The sequence below is a fragment of the Dendropsophus ebraccatus genome, chromosome 3 (genome assembly GCF_027789765.1).
Source record: "Dendropsophus ebraccatus isolate aDenEbr1 chromosome 3, aDenEbr1.pat, whole genome shotgun sequence".
In the NCBI taxonomy this organism is placed as follows: Eukaryota; Metazoa; Chordata; class Amphibia; order Anura; family Hylidae; genus Dendropsophus; species Dendropsophus ebraccatus.
Window position 1 is genome coordinate 195,722,209 of NC_091456.1, and position 16,369 is coordinate 195,738,577.

General features: G+C 46.2%; 2 protein-coding genes across 3 annotated transcripts in view; one reads left to right on the forward strand and one right to left on the reverse strand.

The window, feature by feature from the left end:
- The window catches only part of LOC138786760 (zinc finger protein 84-like), a 790,489-nt gene that overhangs the window by 617,067 nt on the left and 157,053 nt on the right, over window positions 1–16,369 (reverse strand). The window lies entirely within an intron of this gene.
- On the forward strand, window positions 7,327–9,715 carry LOC138786735 (zinc finger protein 84-like). Of its 2 annotated transcripts, none has more exons than XM_069963744.1 (2): window positions 7,327–7,543; window positions 8,055–9,715. In XM_069963744.1, exons 1-2 carry the CDS (start codon window positions 7,342–7,344, stop codon window positions 9,557–9,559), a joined length of 1,707 nt encoding a protein of 568 aa, XP_069819845.1. In that variant the 5' UTR covers window positions 7,327–7,341; the 3' UTR covers window positions 9,560–9,715. The 2 variants fall into 2 exon arrangements, with proteins under 2 accessions (XP_069819845.1, XP_069819846.1); XM_069963745.1 differs by having other exon boundaries at window positions 7,327–7,531.

Here is a 16,369-nt window from a genome sequence, read left to right on the forward strand (position 1 = left end):
TAACAGATGGATAGGACTGGAGAGGTGAGGGATTCTGGGAGTGATGTCATCATGACATCATTCTTATCTATGGAATAACAGATGGATAGGACTGGAGAGGTGAGGGATTCTGGGAGTGATGTCATCATGACATCATTCTTATCTATGGAATAACAGATGGATAGGACTGGGGAGGTGAGGGATTCTGGGAGTGATGTCATCATGACATCATTCTTATCTATGGAATAACAGATGGATAGGACTGGAGAGGTGAGGGATTCTGGGAGTGATGTCATCATGACATCATTCTTATCTATGGAATAACAGATGGATAGGACTGGAGAGGTGAGGGATTCTGGGAATGGATGGAGTGATAGTAATCTGTCTCTCCATACACAGGATTACACAGTAGTGAAGAAGTCCTCTAGTGGGCGCTGTGGGGCCCCTGGGTGTGAAGGATGGGGAAGAACCCTGAGCCCAATCCTGGGGCCCCTGATACATGAGGAAATGGAGGAAGAGAAGATCCTAGAAGTCACCAACAAGATGGTGGAGCTGCTGAGTGGAGAGGTGAGACTGTGGCTGCTGGGAATGCTGGGACATTATACAGTAACACCACTGGAGGGGTGGGGGGGATGACTGTGTGATCATTGTGTGTGTCAGGTTCCTATAAGGTGTCAGGACGTGGCGGTCTATTTCTCCATGGAGGAGTGGGAGTATGTAGAAGGACACAAGGATCAGTACAAGGATGTGATGCTGGAGGATCAGCAGCCCCTCCCATCAGCAGGTAATAGACAGGACTATATACACACCTCCTCTCTGTATTATCTGGATGGAAAGAATGAATTCAGTCTCTGTATGTGTTCCCTCCAGTCAGATCCAGTAAGAGAACAGCACCAGAGAGATGTCCCCGTCCTCTTCTCCCACAGGATCAGGATCAGGTAGATGGAGATGTTCCCTATGATCTGTACATCCCACCTGACTTCTCCTCCTGTCTGATGACTTTTACAATATTTCTCTCACATCTTATGAATCAGGAGGAAGATGGGAACAACAGTGATGCTCCAGACATAATAGTGAAAGAAGAGATGGATGTGAGCAGAGATGAGCCGTATGAGGAGGACATTCCTATGGGGAAAGATCTGAGCCATTTCAATGCTACAGATATTAGGGTAAAAGAAGAAGAGGCGGAAGAGACAGATGACAGCAGTGATGAGCAGTATAAGGAGGACATCACTACAGAAAAAGATCTGAACTTTTTCAATGTCACAGACAAAATATTAAAAGAAGAAGAGGACACAGATGACAGCAGTGATGAGCAGTATAAGGACATCACTACAGGGAAGGATCTGAACTCTATTAATGATACAGACAGAACATCAGAAGAAGAAGAGACAGATGACAGCAGTGATGAGCAGTATAAGGAGGACATCACTACAGGTAACCGCCCAGGTGAGTAGTGACCAGTAAATGCAGAGAACACTCACACATTCTCCTCAGTCACCGGCTGTAACTATTCTGTGTGGAATATTATTAGGTCTGTGTCCTGTCAGTCTGGTGATCATTGCTGGTGATATATAGCTGTGGATGAGGGAGGGCCGGATGACATCAGTGCTGGTGATATATAGCTGTGGATGAGGGAGGGCCGGATGACATCAGTGCTGGTGATATATAGCTGTGGATGAGGGAGGGCCGGATGACATCAGATGGGAGGGAGGTCAGGTTGCTGGGAAGGTTCCATGATGTCATATCCTGCTCTCATTCTCAGCCTATAGTTGCTCTTCAGGATGTTGTGCATCAGACTTACTATACAGAATACAAGGTTATCAAGTATAATAACACTAAGATGTGATTCTTCTTGGCAGCTGAGTGTCCCGGGAGATCAGAGGGACATCAGACGCCTCAAAGGACTCACACAGGAGAGGGAAAATTTTCATGCCCCAAATGTAAAAAAAGTTTTTCTCGTAAATGCAGTCTTGTTAATCATCTAAGAAGTCACACAAGGAAGAAGCTATTTGCATGTTCAGAATGCGGGAAATGGTTTTATGGACAATCGTACCTCAAGAAACACATGAGAATTCACACAGGGGAAAAGCGTTTTTTATGCACGATATGCGGGAAACGTTTGTCTACGAGATCGTGTCTTGTTGATCATCAAAGGACGCACAAGGGGGAGAAGCCATTTTCATGTACAGAATGTGAGAAATGTTTTACAGCTAAATCCACTCTCGTTAAACATCTGAGAATTCACGCAGGGCAGAAGCCGTTTTCATGCTCAGAATGCGGGAAAGGTTTTACTAAGAGATCATATTTTGTTGATCATCAAGAAAAGCACAAAAGGGAGAAGCTCATTCCGTGTCCACAATGTGGGGAAAGTTTTACGAATCAATCAAGTCTTGAAGAACATAAAAGCTCCCATAGAAGGAAAGCCGCTGCCATGGACCAGATTTTAGAAATGTTTTACTCCGATATTTAATCTTGTTATACTCAGGGCAGAAACCATTTTCATGCACAGAATGTGGAAAATGTTTTGCTCAGGAGAAATATTTGTTATCCTGGATGGAAATAGAATCGATGTGCTTTGCATATGTGACATTAAAGTATATACAGACCATCGGCATAATCATTGAGTCTAATGGCGCATGTTAGCACGTGCACAATGTCGGCTGATCGTTGTCTTTTAAAATGTTCTATTAGGGTACAAACCCACTTGACGTATCAGCAGCGAGTTTCTCGCTGCGAATACGCAGCGAAACTTGCTGCGGATCCCAGCCCTATACTCTGAATGAGAGACAAACTCGCAGCAGAGATGTTCATCCCTGCTGTGAGTTTGTCTGCAGCCCGCCCCGTTAACCCCCCCCGGCCGCTGGACATTATACATCACCGGGTCCCCGCTCCTGCTTGTGGTTCCCGGCGTCTTTACGTTCCGCTCGGCCAATCAGTGCGCTGCGGCAGGGCAGCGCACTGATTGGACGGGACGTGCCGTCAACCGCCGAAGCAAGCAGGAGCGGGGACCCGGTGTTGTATAATCTCCAGCGGCCGGGGGGTTAACGGGGCGGGCTGCAGACAAACTCACAGCAGGGATGAACATCTCTGCTGCGAGTTTGTCTCTCATTGAGAGTATAGGGCCAATAAAGACAGTATAATAGGTTGTGTTCAATGGGTTGTACGGCCAGCTTTCCACGACCCCTTCCCCTACACACTCACAGACACCCCCCCAGCTCGCTGTCTGTGTGTATAATAGCATAGGCAGCCAGCGGGGAATGGGGGGAAGTGAGCTCTGAACTGACAGGTCGACGCTCGCTTCCTCCTTTAAAATTGGGACGTGTAATACAGCTTTTAGCCTAAATGCCTTACACAGCACGATAATGAGGGGGAAGTGAGCACAGACCTGTCAGTTCAGAGCTCTCTTTCCCCTCATTCCTAGCTTGGTGCCTGTACTATTACACACACAAACAGCGAGCAGGGAGGCTGCAACCGCTCCTGTCACACAACGCAAAGTACGGCCGATAATAGGGCCTTTATTAGAAGCCCTGATCCTGTATGTACATGAGCGCTGATCCTGTATGTACATGAGCGCTGATCCTGTATGTACATGAGCGCTGATCTCACCCTCTAGCGAGGGGGGCATACCGCTGTGTGAGATGTATGGAGGGTGAGGGGGCATACCGCTGTGTGAGATGTATGGAGGGTGAGGGGACATACCGCTGTGTGAGATGTATGGAGGGTGAGGGGGCATACCGCTGTGTGAGATTATGGAGGGTGAGGGTATATACTGCTGTCTGAGATGTATGGAGGGTGAGGGTATATACTGCTGTGTGAGATGTATGGAGGGGGAGGGTATATACTGCTGTGTGAGATGTAAGGAGGGTGAGGGGGCATACCGCTGTGTGAGATGTAAGGAGGGTGAGGGGGCATAGTGATGTGTGAGATGTATGGAGGGTGAGGGTATATACTGCTGTGTGAGATGTATGGAGGGTGAGGGTATATACTGCTGTGTGAGATGTATGGAGGGTGAGGGGGCATACCGCTGTGTGAGATGTATGGAGGGTGAGGGGGCACACCGCAGTGTGAGATGTATGGAGGGTGAGGGTATATACTGCTGTGTGAGATGTATGGAGGGTGAGGGTATATACCGCTGTGTGAGATGTATGGAGGGTGAGGGTATATACCGCTGTGTGAGATGTATGGAGGGTGAGGGGGCACACCGCTGTGTGAGATGTATGGAGGGTGAGGGGACATACCGCTGTGTGAGATGTATGGAGGGTGAGGGGACATACCGCTGTGTGAGATGTATGGAGGGTGAGGGGGCACACCGCAGTGTGAGATGTATGGAGGGTGAGGGGGCACACCGCTGTGTGAGATGTATGGAGGGTGAGGGTATATACTGCTGTGTGAGATGTATGGAGGGTGAGGGTATATACCGCTGTATGAGATGTATGGAGGGTGAGGGTATATACCGCTGTGTGAGATGTATGGAGGGTGAGGGTATATACTGCTGTGTGAGATGTATGGAGGGTGAGGGGGCATACCGCTGTGTGAGATGTATGGAAGGTGAGGGTATATACTGCTGTGTGAGATCTATGGAGGGTGAGGGTATATACTGCTGTGTGAGATGTATGGAGGGTGAGGGGGCATACTGCTGTGTGAGATGTATGGAGGGTGAGGGTATATACTGCTGTGTGAGATGTATGGAGGGTGAGGGTATATACCGCTGTATGAGATGTATGGAGGGTGAGGGTATATACCGCTGTGTGAGATGTATGGAGGGTGAGGGTATATACTGCTGTGTGAGATGTATGGAGGGTGAGGGGGCATACCGCTGTGTGAGATGTATGGAAGGTGAGGGGGCATACAGCTGTGTGAGATGTATGGAGGGTGAGGGGGCATAGTGCTGTGTGAGATGTATGGACGGTGAGGGGGCATAGTGATGTGTGAGATGTATGGAGGGTGAGGGGGCATAGTGATGTGTGAGATGTATGGAGGGTGAGGGTATATACTGCTGTGTGAGATGTATGGAGGGTGAGGGTACATACTGCTGTGTGAGATGTATGTTGGGTGAGGGTATATACCGCAGTGTGAGATGTATGGAGGGTGAGGGGGCATAGTGCTGTGTGAGATGTATGGACGGTGAGGGGGCATAGTGATGTGTGAGATGTATGGACGGTGAGGGGGCATAGTGATGTGTGAGATGTATGGAGGGTGAGGGGGCACACCTCCATTTTATTTACATCAAGTGTACAACTATCAGTTCCCCCCCATCCCTGCAGAACATTGCATAACAGCACAGCCAGACCTGTCTCCCTGCAGAGCGTGAACGCCCAGTGAACATAGCTCCGCCCACACAAGAGGCTGGTCACATGGGCATGATGTCATCACAGGTCCTGTATACCACTTGGAAACAGCAACTGCAGGAAAAACACAGAACTCCTATACAGCTCTGCAGGTGGAGGTACAGTATATACGTGGAGGTATGTACACGCTGGACGCCATTAGGATTATTAACCCCTTCCAGATACAATGCTGTTACGGCTCCAGCTACACGACGACTCCATCAGTCATAGTGAATTGAGTTGGAATAATAGCCGATATTTGACCTCAACATGACGACCGTCCTATATAACGACCACTAAACGGCCAAAGAAAAACTGTGTGTGAACATATCCTTATAGCGTTGTCTTACAGTAAGATTCTCCTTGTTGCCTATAGCAACCAATCACATTGCTCTGGTAAAATGAAAGCTGAGCTGTGATTGGTTGCTATGGGAGCTGTGACTGGTTGCTATGGGCAACATGGAGAATCTAATCCAGATTATTAACCCCCGCTATATTGTAGATTTGAACATTTCACTTTCTCTTGCACCTTACTCTACGTTATTACAAGTGAAGAAGTATGGAAAGCCAAGGTCACAGCCGCCATCCATACTCCCCGACTGCTGATCATGGTGTATAGCGGTCATGTGCCATATGTGCTGTCATCACCGCTGCCGCCACTGACTGGTTGTAGCGATCAGGTGAAGATGCGGCATGTTTCATCCTCATCCATAGAGAAACTGAGACAATAAGATATTCAGCTCATGTTCCATCCGGGAGAGAAAACCTCATCTACACCGATATCTCCTCTAATGTTTCCTCTTATATCTTCTATAGTTGTATCTTTTATATGGGATTTATGTGGTTTTTACATTATTTTATCTTCTTTCCATCCAGGTAACAGAAATACAGGATCAATGATGGAGAGAGACAGAGACAAGATGGCCGAAAGGATAATAACCCTCACCCTACACATACTCTTCCTGCTTACTGGGGAGGTGAGGGATTCTGGGAGTGATGTCATCATGACATCATTCTTATCTATGGAATAACAGATGGATAGGACTGGAGAGGTGAGGGATTATGGGAGTGATGTCATCATGACATCATTCTTATCTATGGAATAACAGATGGATAGGACTGGGGAGGTGAGGGATTCTGGGAGTGATGTCATCATGACATCATTCTTATCTATGGAATAACAGATGGATAGGACTGGGGAGGTGAGGGATTCTGGGAGTGATGTCATCATGACATCATTCTTATCTATGGATTAACAGATGGATAGGACTGGGGAGGTGAGGGATTCTGGGTGTGATGTCATCATGACATCATTCTTATCTATGGAATAACAGATGGATAGGACTGGAGAGGTGAGGGATTCTGGGAATGGATGGAGTGATAGTAATGTGTCTCTCCATACACAGGATTACACAGTAGTGAAGAAGTCCTCTAGTGGGCGCTGTGGGGCCCCTGGGTGTGAAGGATGGGGAAGAACCCTGAGCCCAATCCCGGGGCCCCTGATACATGAGGAAATGGAGGAAGAGAAGATCCTAGAAGTCACCAACAAGATGGTGGAGCTGCTGAGTGGAGAGGTGAGACTGTGGCTGCTGGGAATGCTGGGACATTATACAGTAACACCACTGGAGGGGTGGGGGGGATGACTGTGTGATCATTGTGTGTGTCAGGTTCCTATAAGGTGTCAGGACGTGGCGGTCTATTTCTCCATGGAGGAGTGGGAGTATGTAGAAGGACACAAGGATCAGTACAAGGATGTGATGCTGGAGGATCAGCAGCCCCTCCCATCAGCAGGTAATAGACAGGACTATATACACACCTCCTCTCTGTATTATCTGGATGGAAAGAATGAATTCAGTCTCTGTATGTGTTCCCTCCAGTCAGATCCAGTAAGAGAACAGCACCAGAGAGATGTCCCCGTCCTCTTCTCCCACAGGATCAGGATCAGGTAGATGGAGATGTTCCCTATGATCTGTACATCCCACCTGACTTCTCCTCCTGTCTGATGACTTTTACAATATTTCTCTCACATCTTATGAATCAGGGGGAAGATGGGAACAGTATTAATGCTCCAGAGACAGATGTGAGCAGTGATGAGCAGTATAAGGTGGAGGATGTCACTACAGGGAAGGATCTGAACTCTATTAATGAAAGATACACCACATCAGAACAAGAAGAGACAGGTGACTGGAGTGATGAGCAGTTTAAGGAGGACATCACTACAGGTAAACGCCCAGGTGAGTAGTGACCAGTAAATGCAGAGAACACTCACACATTCTCCTCAGTCACCGACTGTAACTATTCTGTGTGGAATATTATTAGGTCTGTGTTCTGTCAGTCTGGTGATCATTGCTGGTGATATATAGCTGTGGATGAGGGAGGGTCGGATGACATCAGTGCTGGTGATATATAGCTGTGGATGAGGGAGAGTCGGATGAAATCAGTGCTGGTGATATATAGCTGTGGATGAGGGAGGGCCGGATGACATCAGTGCTGGTGATATATAGCTGTGGACGAGGGAGGTCCAGATTACATCAGTACTGGTGATATATAGCTGTGGATGAGGGAGGGCCGGATGACATCAGATGGGAGGGAGGTTAGGTTGCTGGGAAGGTTCCATGATGTCATATCCTGCTCTCATTCTCAGCCTATAGTTGCTCTTCAGGATGTTGTGCATCAATCAAACTTACTATACAGAATACAAGGTTATCAAGTATAATAACACTAAGATGTGATTCTTCTTGGCAGATGAGTGTACCCGGAGATCAGAGGGACATCATATATCTCCAGATATTACAGCAGATGGTCAGATCACATTAGAGACGTACGATAATAACAAGCCAATTTCATGTACAGAATGTGGGAACTGTTTTACTAACAAATCAAGTCTTGTTAAGCATCTAAGAATTCACACAGGGGAGAAGCCATTTTCATGTTCAGAATGTGGGAAATGCTTTACTCGAAAATCAAGCCTTGTTGAACATCTGAGAATTCACACAGGGGAGAAACCATATTCATGCTCAGAATGTGGAAAATGTTTTACACATAAATCAACTCTTTTTGATCATCAAAAAACTCATCAGAAATTAAATCTTGTTAAACATCTAAGAATCCACACAGGCGAGAAGCCATTTTCGTGTTCAGAATGTGAGAAATGTTTCACTTTTAAATCAACCCTTGTTCAACATCTGAGAATTCACACAGGGGAGAAGCCATTTTCTTGTTCAGAATGTGGGAAACGTTTTGCTCTTAAAACAACCCTTGTTGAACATCTGAGAATTCACACTGGGGAGAAGCCATTCTCATGCCTAAAATGTGGGAAATGTTTTGCCCAGAAATCAAATCTTAATAAGCATAAAAAGACCCACATAGGAGAGAGACAATTTTCATGCCCCAAATGTAGAAAATGTTTTACTCTTAAATGCAGTCTTGCTAATCATCTAAGAAGTCACACAAGAAAGAAGCCATTTTCATGTTCAGAATGTGGGAGATGTTTTACTTGCAAATCATACCTTGTTGAACACCTGAAAAGCCACACAGGGGAGAAGCCTTTTGTATGCTCAGAATGTGGGAAATGTTTTGCTCTGAAATCATCTCTTGTTTATCATCAGAAAATGCATTCGGAAGAGAAGCCAGAATATGGGAAATGTTTTGCCCAGAAAACAAATCTTGATACACATCAAAAGACTCATATAGGAGAGGAACAATTTTCATGCCCCAGATGTAGAAAATGTTTTTCTCGTAAATGTTATCTTGTTAATCATCTGAGAAGTCACGCGAGGAAAAAGCTATTTTCATGTTCAGAATGCGGGAAATGTTTTCATTGCAAATCATACCTTGTAAAACATCTGAGAACTCACTCAGGGGAGAAGCCTTTTTTATGCTCAGTATGTGGGAAAGGTTTGGCCACAAAATCATCTCTTATTGATCATCAAAAAACGCACTCGGGGGAGAAGCCATTTTCATGTACAGAATGTGGGAAATGTTTTACAGCTAAATCCAGTCTTGTTAAACATCTGAGAATTCACGCCGGGGAGATGCCATATTCATGCTCAGAATGTGGGAAAGGTTTTACTCAGAAATCATATTTTGTTGAACATCAAGAAAATCACAAAAAGGAGAAGCTTATTCCATGTCCAGAATGTGGAGAAGGTTTTACAAACCAATCAGATCTTGAGGAACATAGAATCTCCCATAGGAGGAAAGCTGCTGCCATGGACCAGATTTTAGAAATGTTTTACTCAGATATTTAATCTTTCTCAGAGAAGAAGCCATTTTCATGTTCAGAATGTGGGAAATGTTATACACAGAACAAATATCTGTTATCCGAGAAGGAAATAGAATCAATGTGCTTAGAATATGTTACCTTAAAGTATATACATAATATACCATTACCGTAATAAAAGACTGTACAGCCGTCTCTCTCTCAGGTTCTTTCTTAGCCTAAAGGCTGTATTATACAGCACGATAGTAAGGGGAAAGCAAGCGCCGACCAGTCAGTTCAGAGCTCACTTCCCCCTTAGAGCTAAAACTGATGGAATTCCGTAGCGGAACTCTCCGCCGCGGAATCCCGCCAACCTCCGTGTCATACTGGCATGTCAATTCTTCCGAGTGGAGAGAGGAGATGGGAGCCCTCCCATAGACTGCCTGTATGACACGGAGAGTTCCACCACAGAATTCCACCAGTTTTACTCCATGAGAACTGGCCCTTATTCCCTGCCCACTGCCTGTACTATTACACACACAGACAGCGAGCGGAGAGCAGTGGGAGGGGCTGCCCGGGCGATCCTTAGATCGTTCGGACTGTCTATTGGAGTCAGCGTCAGCCTTCTGCCGCCGCTCCTATTGCGTGGAGCGATGCGCAGTATTATAACCCTCACTGTACACTGAGGTATAACTGTGTACAATCAATTGTCAATTATTTTTTTTTTTGTGGTGTTTTTCTCTGCAGTTTTTCAAAAACGCAGCATGCTGGGGTTGCGGTGTTTTTTATTTCTGCAAACTGTGGCGTTTCTCTCCCATAGAGTGCAATGTAATTTTTTCTGTTCATCTAAAAAATGCCAGTGCTTACGGGTACAGCGTTTTTCATGGTGATTTTTTTTTTTTGCTTCTTTTGCTCAGCAACAATGTCATGTCATTCCTGGGGAAAAAGAAGTTCAGCCATCTTGCTGCTCTCTATATGTGAGAGTGAGGGAACGTTCCCAGACAACTCAAGCTCCCTTGTCTGCCAGGCAGCAGGAAACTAAAATCATTATGTTAATTTGTTTTCCCTGAGACCCATTGGCATCACAACATATGGGGTTAAATCCCCCCCTGGGACGAAGGAATAATTTAAGGAAAACAATTATAAATAGGCCCCGCCTCCCCACATCATCAGTCAATAACAAGAAAACATGACAAGGAAGGGAGACTTGTGATGCCAATGGGTCTCAGGGAGAACAAATTAACATAATAATTTTAGCTTCCCTTGCGTCCCATTGGCATCACAACATATGGGGATTTAGCAAGAAATACCACCAGAGTGTGGGTTATCCATAGCAGCAGCATTAAGAACAGACCTGGCAAAGGCTGTTCTGGCCAAAAAATTAGCATCCAGTCTATAGTGTTTCACAAATGTGGATAATGATGACCAGGAGGCAGCTTGACAAATATTCTCCAAGGGCACAGATGATCTTTCGGCCCAACTAGAAGCAACCACTCTTGTAGAGTGCGCCTTAGTGAATTCCGGAGGAGATTTATCTGCCGAAGAATAGCATAGTCCAATCGCATCACATATCCATCTTGAAATGGATGGCTTGGATTAACAAGTTTTCATCTTTCCTTAGTAGAACTACTCTAGACAAATAGATCCTGATGACATCCAAAAGAGAGAGATCGACTTGTTCTTGGGATTGATCTGTTAGAGGAAAAAATGGATGTACTATAGGTTCATTAATGTTCACAAATGAAGGCACCTTTGGTAGAAACCCGGCTAAGAATCTGAGGGTCACCTTATCCTCTGCAAAGATGATATAGGGAGGAGCAGGCCCAAGAGCTTGAAGCTCCCCCACACATTTAGCATATGTTAGAGCCAACAGCAGAGCACACTTGAATGTAAGGAACTTTACGTCAACCTCCTCCAATGGTTCAAATGGAGGAAGGCAAAGGCGCCTAAGAACAAAAGACAGGTCCCAAGAATCCATATGTCTGGTCACTCTAGGTCTTAACGTAGAAATGGCCTTGACAAAGTTCTTCCAGAATCTGAAACAGTCTATAGTTTAGATGATCCGATAGAGACGCTATCTGGACCTTAATGGAGCCTGGCGTCAATCCCTTGTCAAATCCTTCTTGAAGAAACTCTAACAGTTGAGGAGTAGAAGGTTTCAATGTATTAACTTGCATTGACAGACACCAGGATTGGAAGATGTTCCATAAACGAGCGTAGGATTTGTTTGTCGATGCTCAACGAGAATGTGAGAGGGTACGCAGCAGATTCTCAGAAAAACGTTCAAACCCTAATAAGGTCCCCTTAGTCTCCAAGCTGTGAGACTGAGACTGGCTAGGTCCTGGCAAAGGTGACGTCCCTGAGATATTAGGTTCGGCTCTCATGGGAGTCTCCAGAGTTCCCCCCTGCTCATATTCATGAGAAGGGTGAACCAAGCTCTCTTTGGCCAGAAGGGTGTGATGATGATCACCGATGCCTGGTCCATCCTGATCTTCATGAGAACCCTCGGAATCATGGAGATGAGCGGAAATATGTAGGCCAACTGGAACGTCCATTGCATTGACATTGCATCCATGACGGGTTGTCTGGTGAATACAGAGAACAGAAATTCCTCAGTTTGGCATTGTTTGTTCATGTCATGAGGTCTATCTGAGGAAGTCCCCATCTTCGGGTTACCTGAATGAACACTCTCCTCCCCGAAACCACCAATCCTCGACTCTGATGATCTGCCAGCGTGTTGTAGATACCTCTGATATGTAAAGCAATTAACCTGGTGGCTCTGGGTTCTGCCCACTTGATACATTCCACTTCTCTAAGAAGTAGAGATGATCTGGTTCCTCCCTGCTTATTGATATAAGCTACACAAGCAGTGTTGTCCGTCCTGATTGTCACGGCCTTCTGTAATAATATCAGTGAAGTGAAGTGTAGAAGAGCTAGATAAATAGCCTTGAGCTCCCACACGTTTGAAGGAAGAGACGACTCCCGAATGTTCCATACTCCTGAAATCATGCTTTCTTCCATATGAGCACCCCAACCTGTGCCTGAAGCATCTGTCGTGATTGTGATCCAATGAGGTTCGGCTATTGAAGCTCCATGCTTTACCTGGTTCCACCAGGTTAGGGACTGTCTGGTTTCCGTGGATAACACATGAAGAGCTTCTAGATCTTCTAGTCTGCCATTCCATGTCGTCAGGACTTCCCTCTGGAGGTACCGCATGTGCCACAGCGGCCGAAGAATCGGATCTGCAGCCGAGGAGAGAAGTCCCAGAGATCTCATTAAAGTCCGAAGAGACACCTGCTGAGGAGAGATGAGAAACTGGGCACCTCTCTGGATTTGAATCACCCTGGGTGTTGAGAAACAACTTCATCTGAATGGAGTCTATAACGAATCCCAGGAATGTTTTTGTCGTGGATGGAACAAGATCCGACTTCTCCTGTTTGATTAGCCACCCCAATTGAAGAAGTTTGTCCTGGACATAACTCAACTGAGAACTCAGAAGAGTAAGAGTCTGGGCCATATTCAACCAGTCGTCTAGGTAAGGAATAATCTTTATTCCCTGCAACCAGAAAAGAACCATAACGGCTGACACTATCTTTGTGAACACAAAGGGGGCTGAGGTTATTCCAAAGGGAAGGACCTTGAACTGAAGGTGCCTTACCTTGGAGCTGAGTCGCTATACGCAGGTATTTCCTGTGAGCTGGCATAATAGGGATGTGGAGATATGCATCCTGAAGATCTATAGATACCATAAAGTCTCCCTCCTGGAGGATTGGTCTTTACGGATCTTATATTCTCCATCCATAATTTCTTTTTCGTCATAAACCTGTTTAGATACTTTAGATCTATAATAAGCTTCCACTTTCCAGATGGCTTCGGCATGAGAAAAACCGGAGAGTATACTCCTAGACCAATGTCTGATTGCGGAACATCTTCTAATGCTTCGACCGCCAATAGATGAATAGAATTTCTTCCTCCAGAACCGGATGCTTTACCGTACCTAGGTAGTCGGATACAAGAAATTTGGGGGGGAGGAAGAGGTGACAAAGGCAGCACGTAACCACTGTGAATAATGTTCACAATCCATGGATCTTTTATTAGTTTTTCGCAAGTTGAAAGAAAATGGGTTAGACGCCTGCTTTGCTGCTTTTCTCCACCTCTCTTGTTGTAGTATCTTCCCCTACCTCTAAATTGGTATCGACTTTTTCCTGTCTGGGGAGATCTGCCTCTACGAAAGGAACCATGGAATTTGTTGTAGGAGCCACTACTAGAGGTCAGTGGTAAAGATTTACCTTTCTTGTCCAACATTTCTTCCATGATGTTATCCAGTTCGGAGCCAAATAGTCTACCCGACTGGAACTCTAAATTACAAAGTTGAAACATAGAGTTAGAATCACTGACCCAAGGTTTCAACCAAAGGGCACAGCAACCAGCAGTGGATAAGGCCATAGTCTTAGCTGCCAATCTAGTTTCCTGTGAAGCGGCGTCACAGAGAAAGTCAATGGCCATATTTACCTTTTTAAATGAACAGAGGACCTTGTCCCTGTTCACCCCGGACTCTAGATCCTCCTGGACTTTGGCCAACCATCCCCTGAGGCTCCTAGAAACCTCAAAAGAGGAAATAGCAGCTGCCCCTTGGGCTGCTGCAGCAGTATAAGATCTTTTAAAAGCCACTTCCATCTCCTGTCCATAGGATCTTTAAGATTAGAACCATCCTCCGCAGGTAATACAGTATGGTTAGACAGCTTAGCAATAGCTGTGTCCACCTTAGGAGGTTCAATACAGGCCTTAGATCGTTCCTCCTTGAGGACATTTAAGGTCTTACATTTTTTACTCAAAACCGGAGCTTTTTCTGTTTTTTTCCACTCGGTCTGCAGCATGGACATGGATCTCACCCCTACCGAAAAAGCACTCGGCTTTTTAGCGGGGGAGACACCGTCCTCCAACTCCTCAGGGTGGATTTCAACCTGAACAGCCTTACAGTGTTTATAAATGCGGAAAATATCCTTTGAAGATCTCTTTTTCATCCTCAGATGGAGAAGATGATTCAGATGAAAAGGAAGAACCCACCTCATCAATCACCTTAAATCTTTAACCCAAATGCGGGCGCGCGCTAATGCGCCTGCATCAGAACTCTACGGCCATAAAGATTATCCAGCCGATAATGCAGTACCGGCCGCTCCGTGACCTGGCCATGCGAACATGGCTTTAGCCAGTAATGCTGCAAAACAGCCACTAGATGGCAGCAGAGTTAAAGAATCCACACTTACTATTAGTATGCAGAACAGAGCCGAATTGAAAGGAAGGCAGAAGGACACCCACAGCGCAGAGAATGTCCTAGCAAACAGCACAAACGGCACCCACACGGGTAAGACCCAAGCAGCAGTCAGACCTGGTCTTACCTACTCCAGGAGTGCATCAAATAGCCCGAGAGTGCGCCCTGCTATCAGCCGGTGACGGCATTCTGCGGCGCAGATGGGAATGACGCGGCCACGTACAAAACGTCCGACGTGATGACTCGGACACCCAACGTCACAGAGTGTCGGCAGCCTAATGACACGCAAGCCCGAAGCACTGCATGTCACAGAGCGCAGCCCCACAGGAGCTAGAAAGACGGCTCCCATGAGAAAACCCCTGGAAGATATCTGAAAGAAAGAAAATAGATAGTAGGAGGGAGCAAGGTCCCCTAGAGCGAAGTAAAAAAAGACTGATGATGTGGGGAGGCGGGGCCTATTTATACTTCCTTAGGAGGTTATTAAAATTCTGTCTAATTGTTTTCAAGGGGCTCACAGGGGCGATTTAACCCCATATGTTGCGATGCCAATGGGACGCAAGGGAAACAGTTATGTAGCATAAACCACCAAACAAAGAGGGCATGAAACCGCAGGGGCGGAATCCTATAGAACTCTACCCAGTAAATGACATCAAAATGGAACGTCAACTTTCCTATTCTCTGTCTTTAGAAATAGACTTTAATTACTTTGCCGCACTGGGGGCTGTAATAGCATCTGTGTAATGGTCACTGCATGACACATACGCAGTGGCTTTGTCTGGTCTGCAACCATGAAGGTGACATGCGCAGCTCACAGCCCACTTGGAGAGGAAGAGAGAGCCAGATGCCATGGTTCTGGAGCCCCTGGAGAAGCTGAACTGTGACCAGCACTACTTAGCAGGTACACAACAGCCAGAAATGGCAGTCCTCTCCACCTCCTCCTGTTCAGGCCGTGATCAAATATGGAGTTTGGGCAACAGTGAGGGCCCTATTACACGGAGCGATAATCCACCCAATCAGGCTGATTATCACTCCGTGTAATAGAGACAATGATCAGCCAATGACAATGATCATCGGCTGATCGTGTCTTTACGTCCGGACCTAAAATCATCGACCGGCGACTGCTCAACGCTACGTGTAATAGTGATGTGCGGCCAACAGCTAACAATTGAATAGACTGTTATACATTACCTCTCTACGCTCGCGGTCTTCTCCTGCTCTCTGCTTTTACTCCTGGCACTGCGTCGGTCCTGGCCAGTGATTGGCTGAGCGCCTCTGCAGCCATGGCGCTGGGAAGCAAGCAGAGGGCAGGAGAAGACCGAGAGCGTGGAGAGGTAAAGTATAACAGTTTGGGCGAAGGGCTGCACAGACATCGCTAGCAGAGATGAGCGAACCGGGTTCGAGTCGATCCAAACCCGAACGTTCGGTATTTGATTAGCTGGGGGCTGCTGAACTTGGATAAAGCTCTAAGGTTGTCTGTAAAACGTGGATACAGCCAATGACTATATCCAGGTTTTCCACATAGCCTTAGGGCTTTATCCAACTTCAGCAGCCACTGCTAATAAAATGCTGAAAGTTCGGGTTCGGATT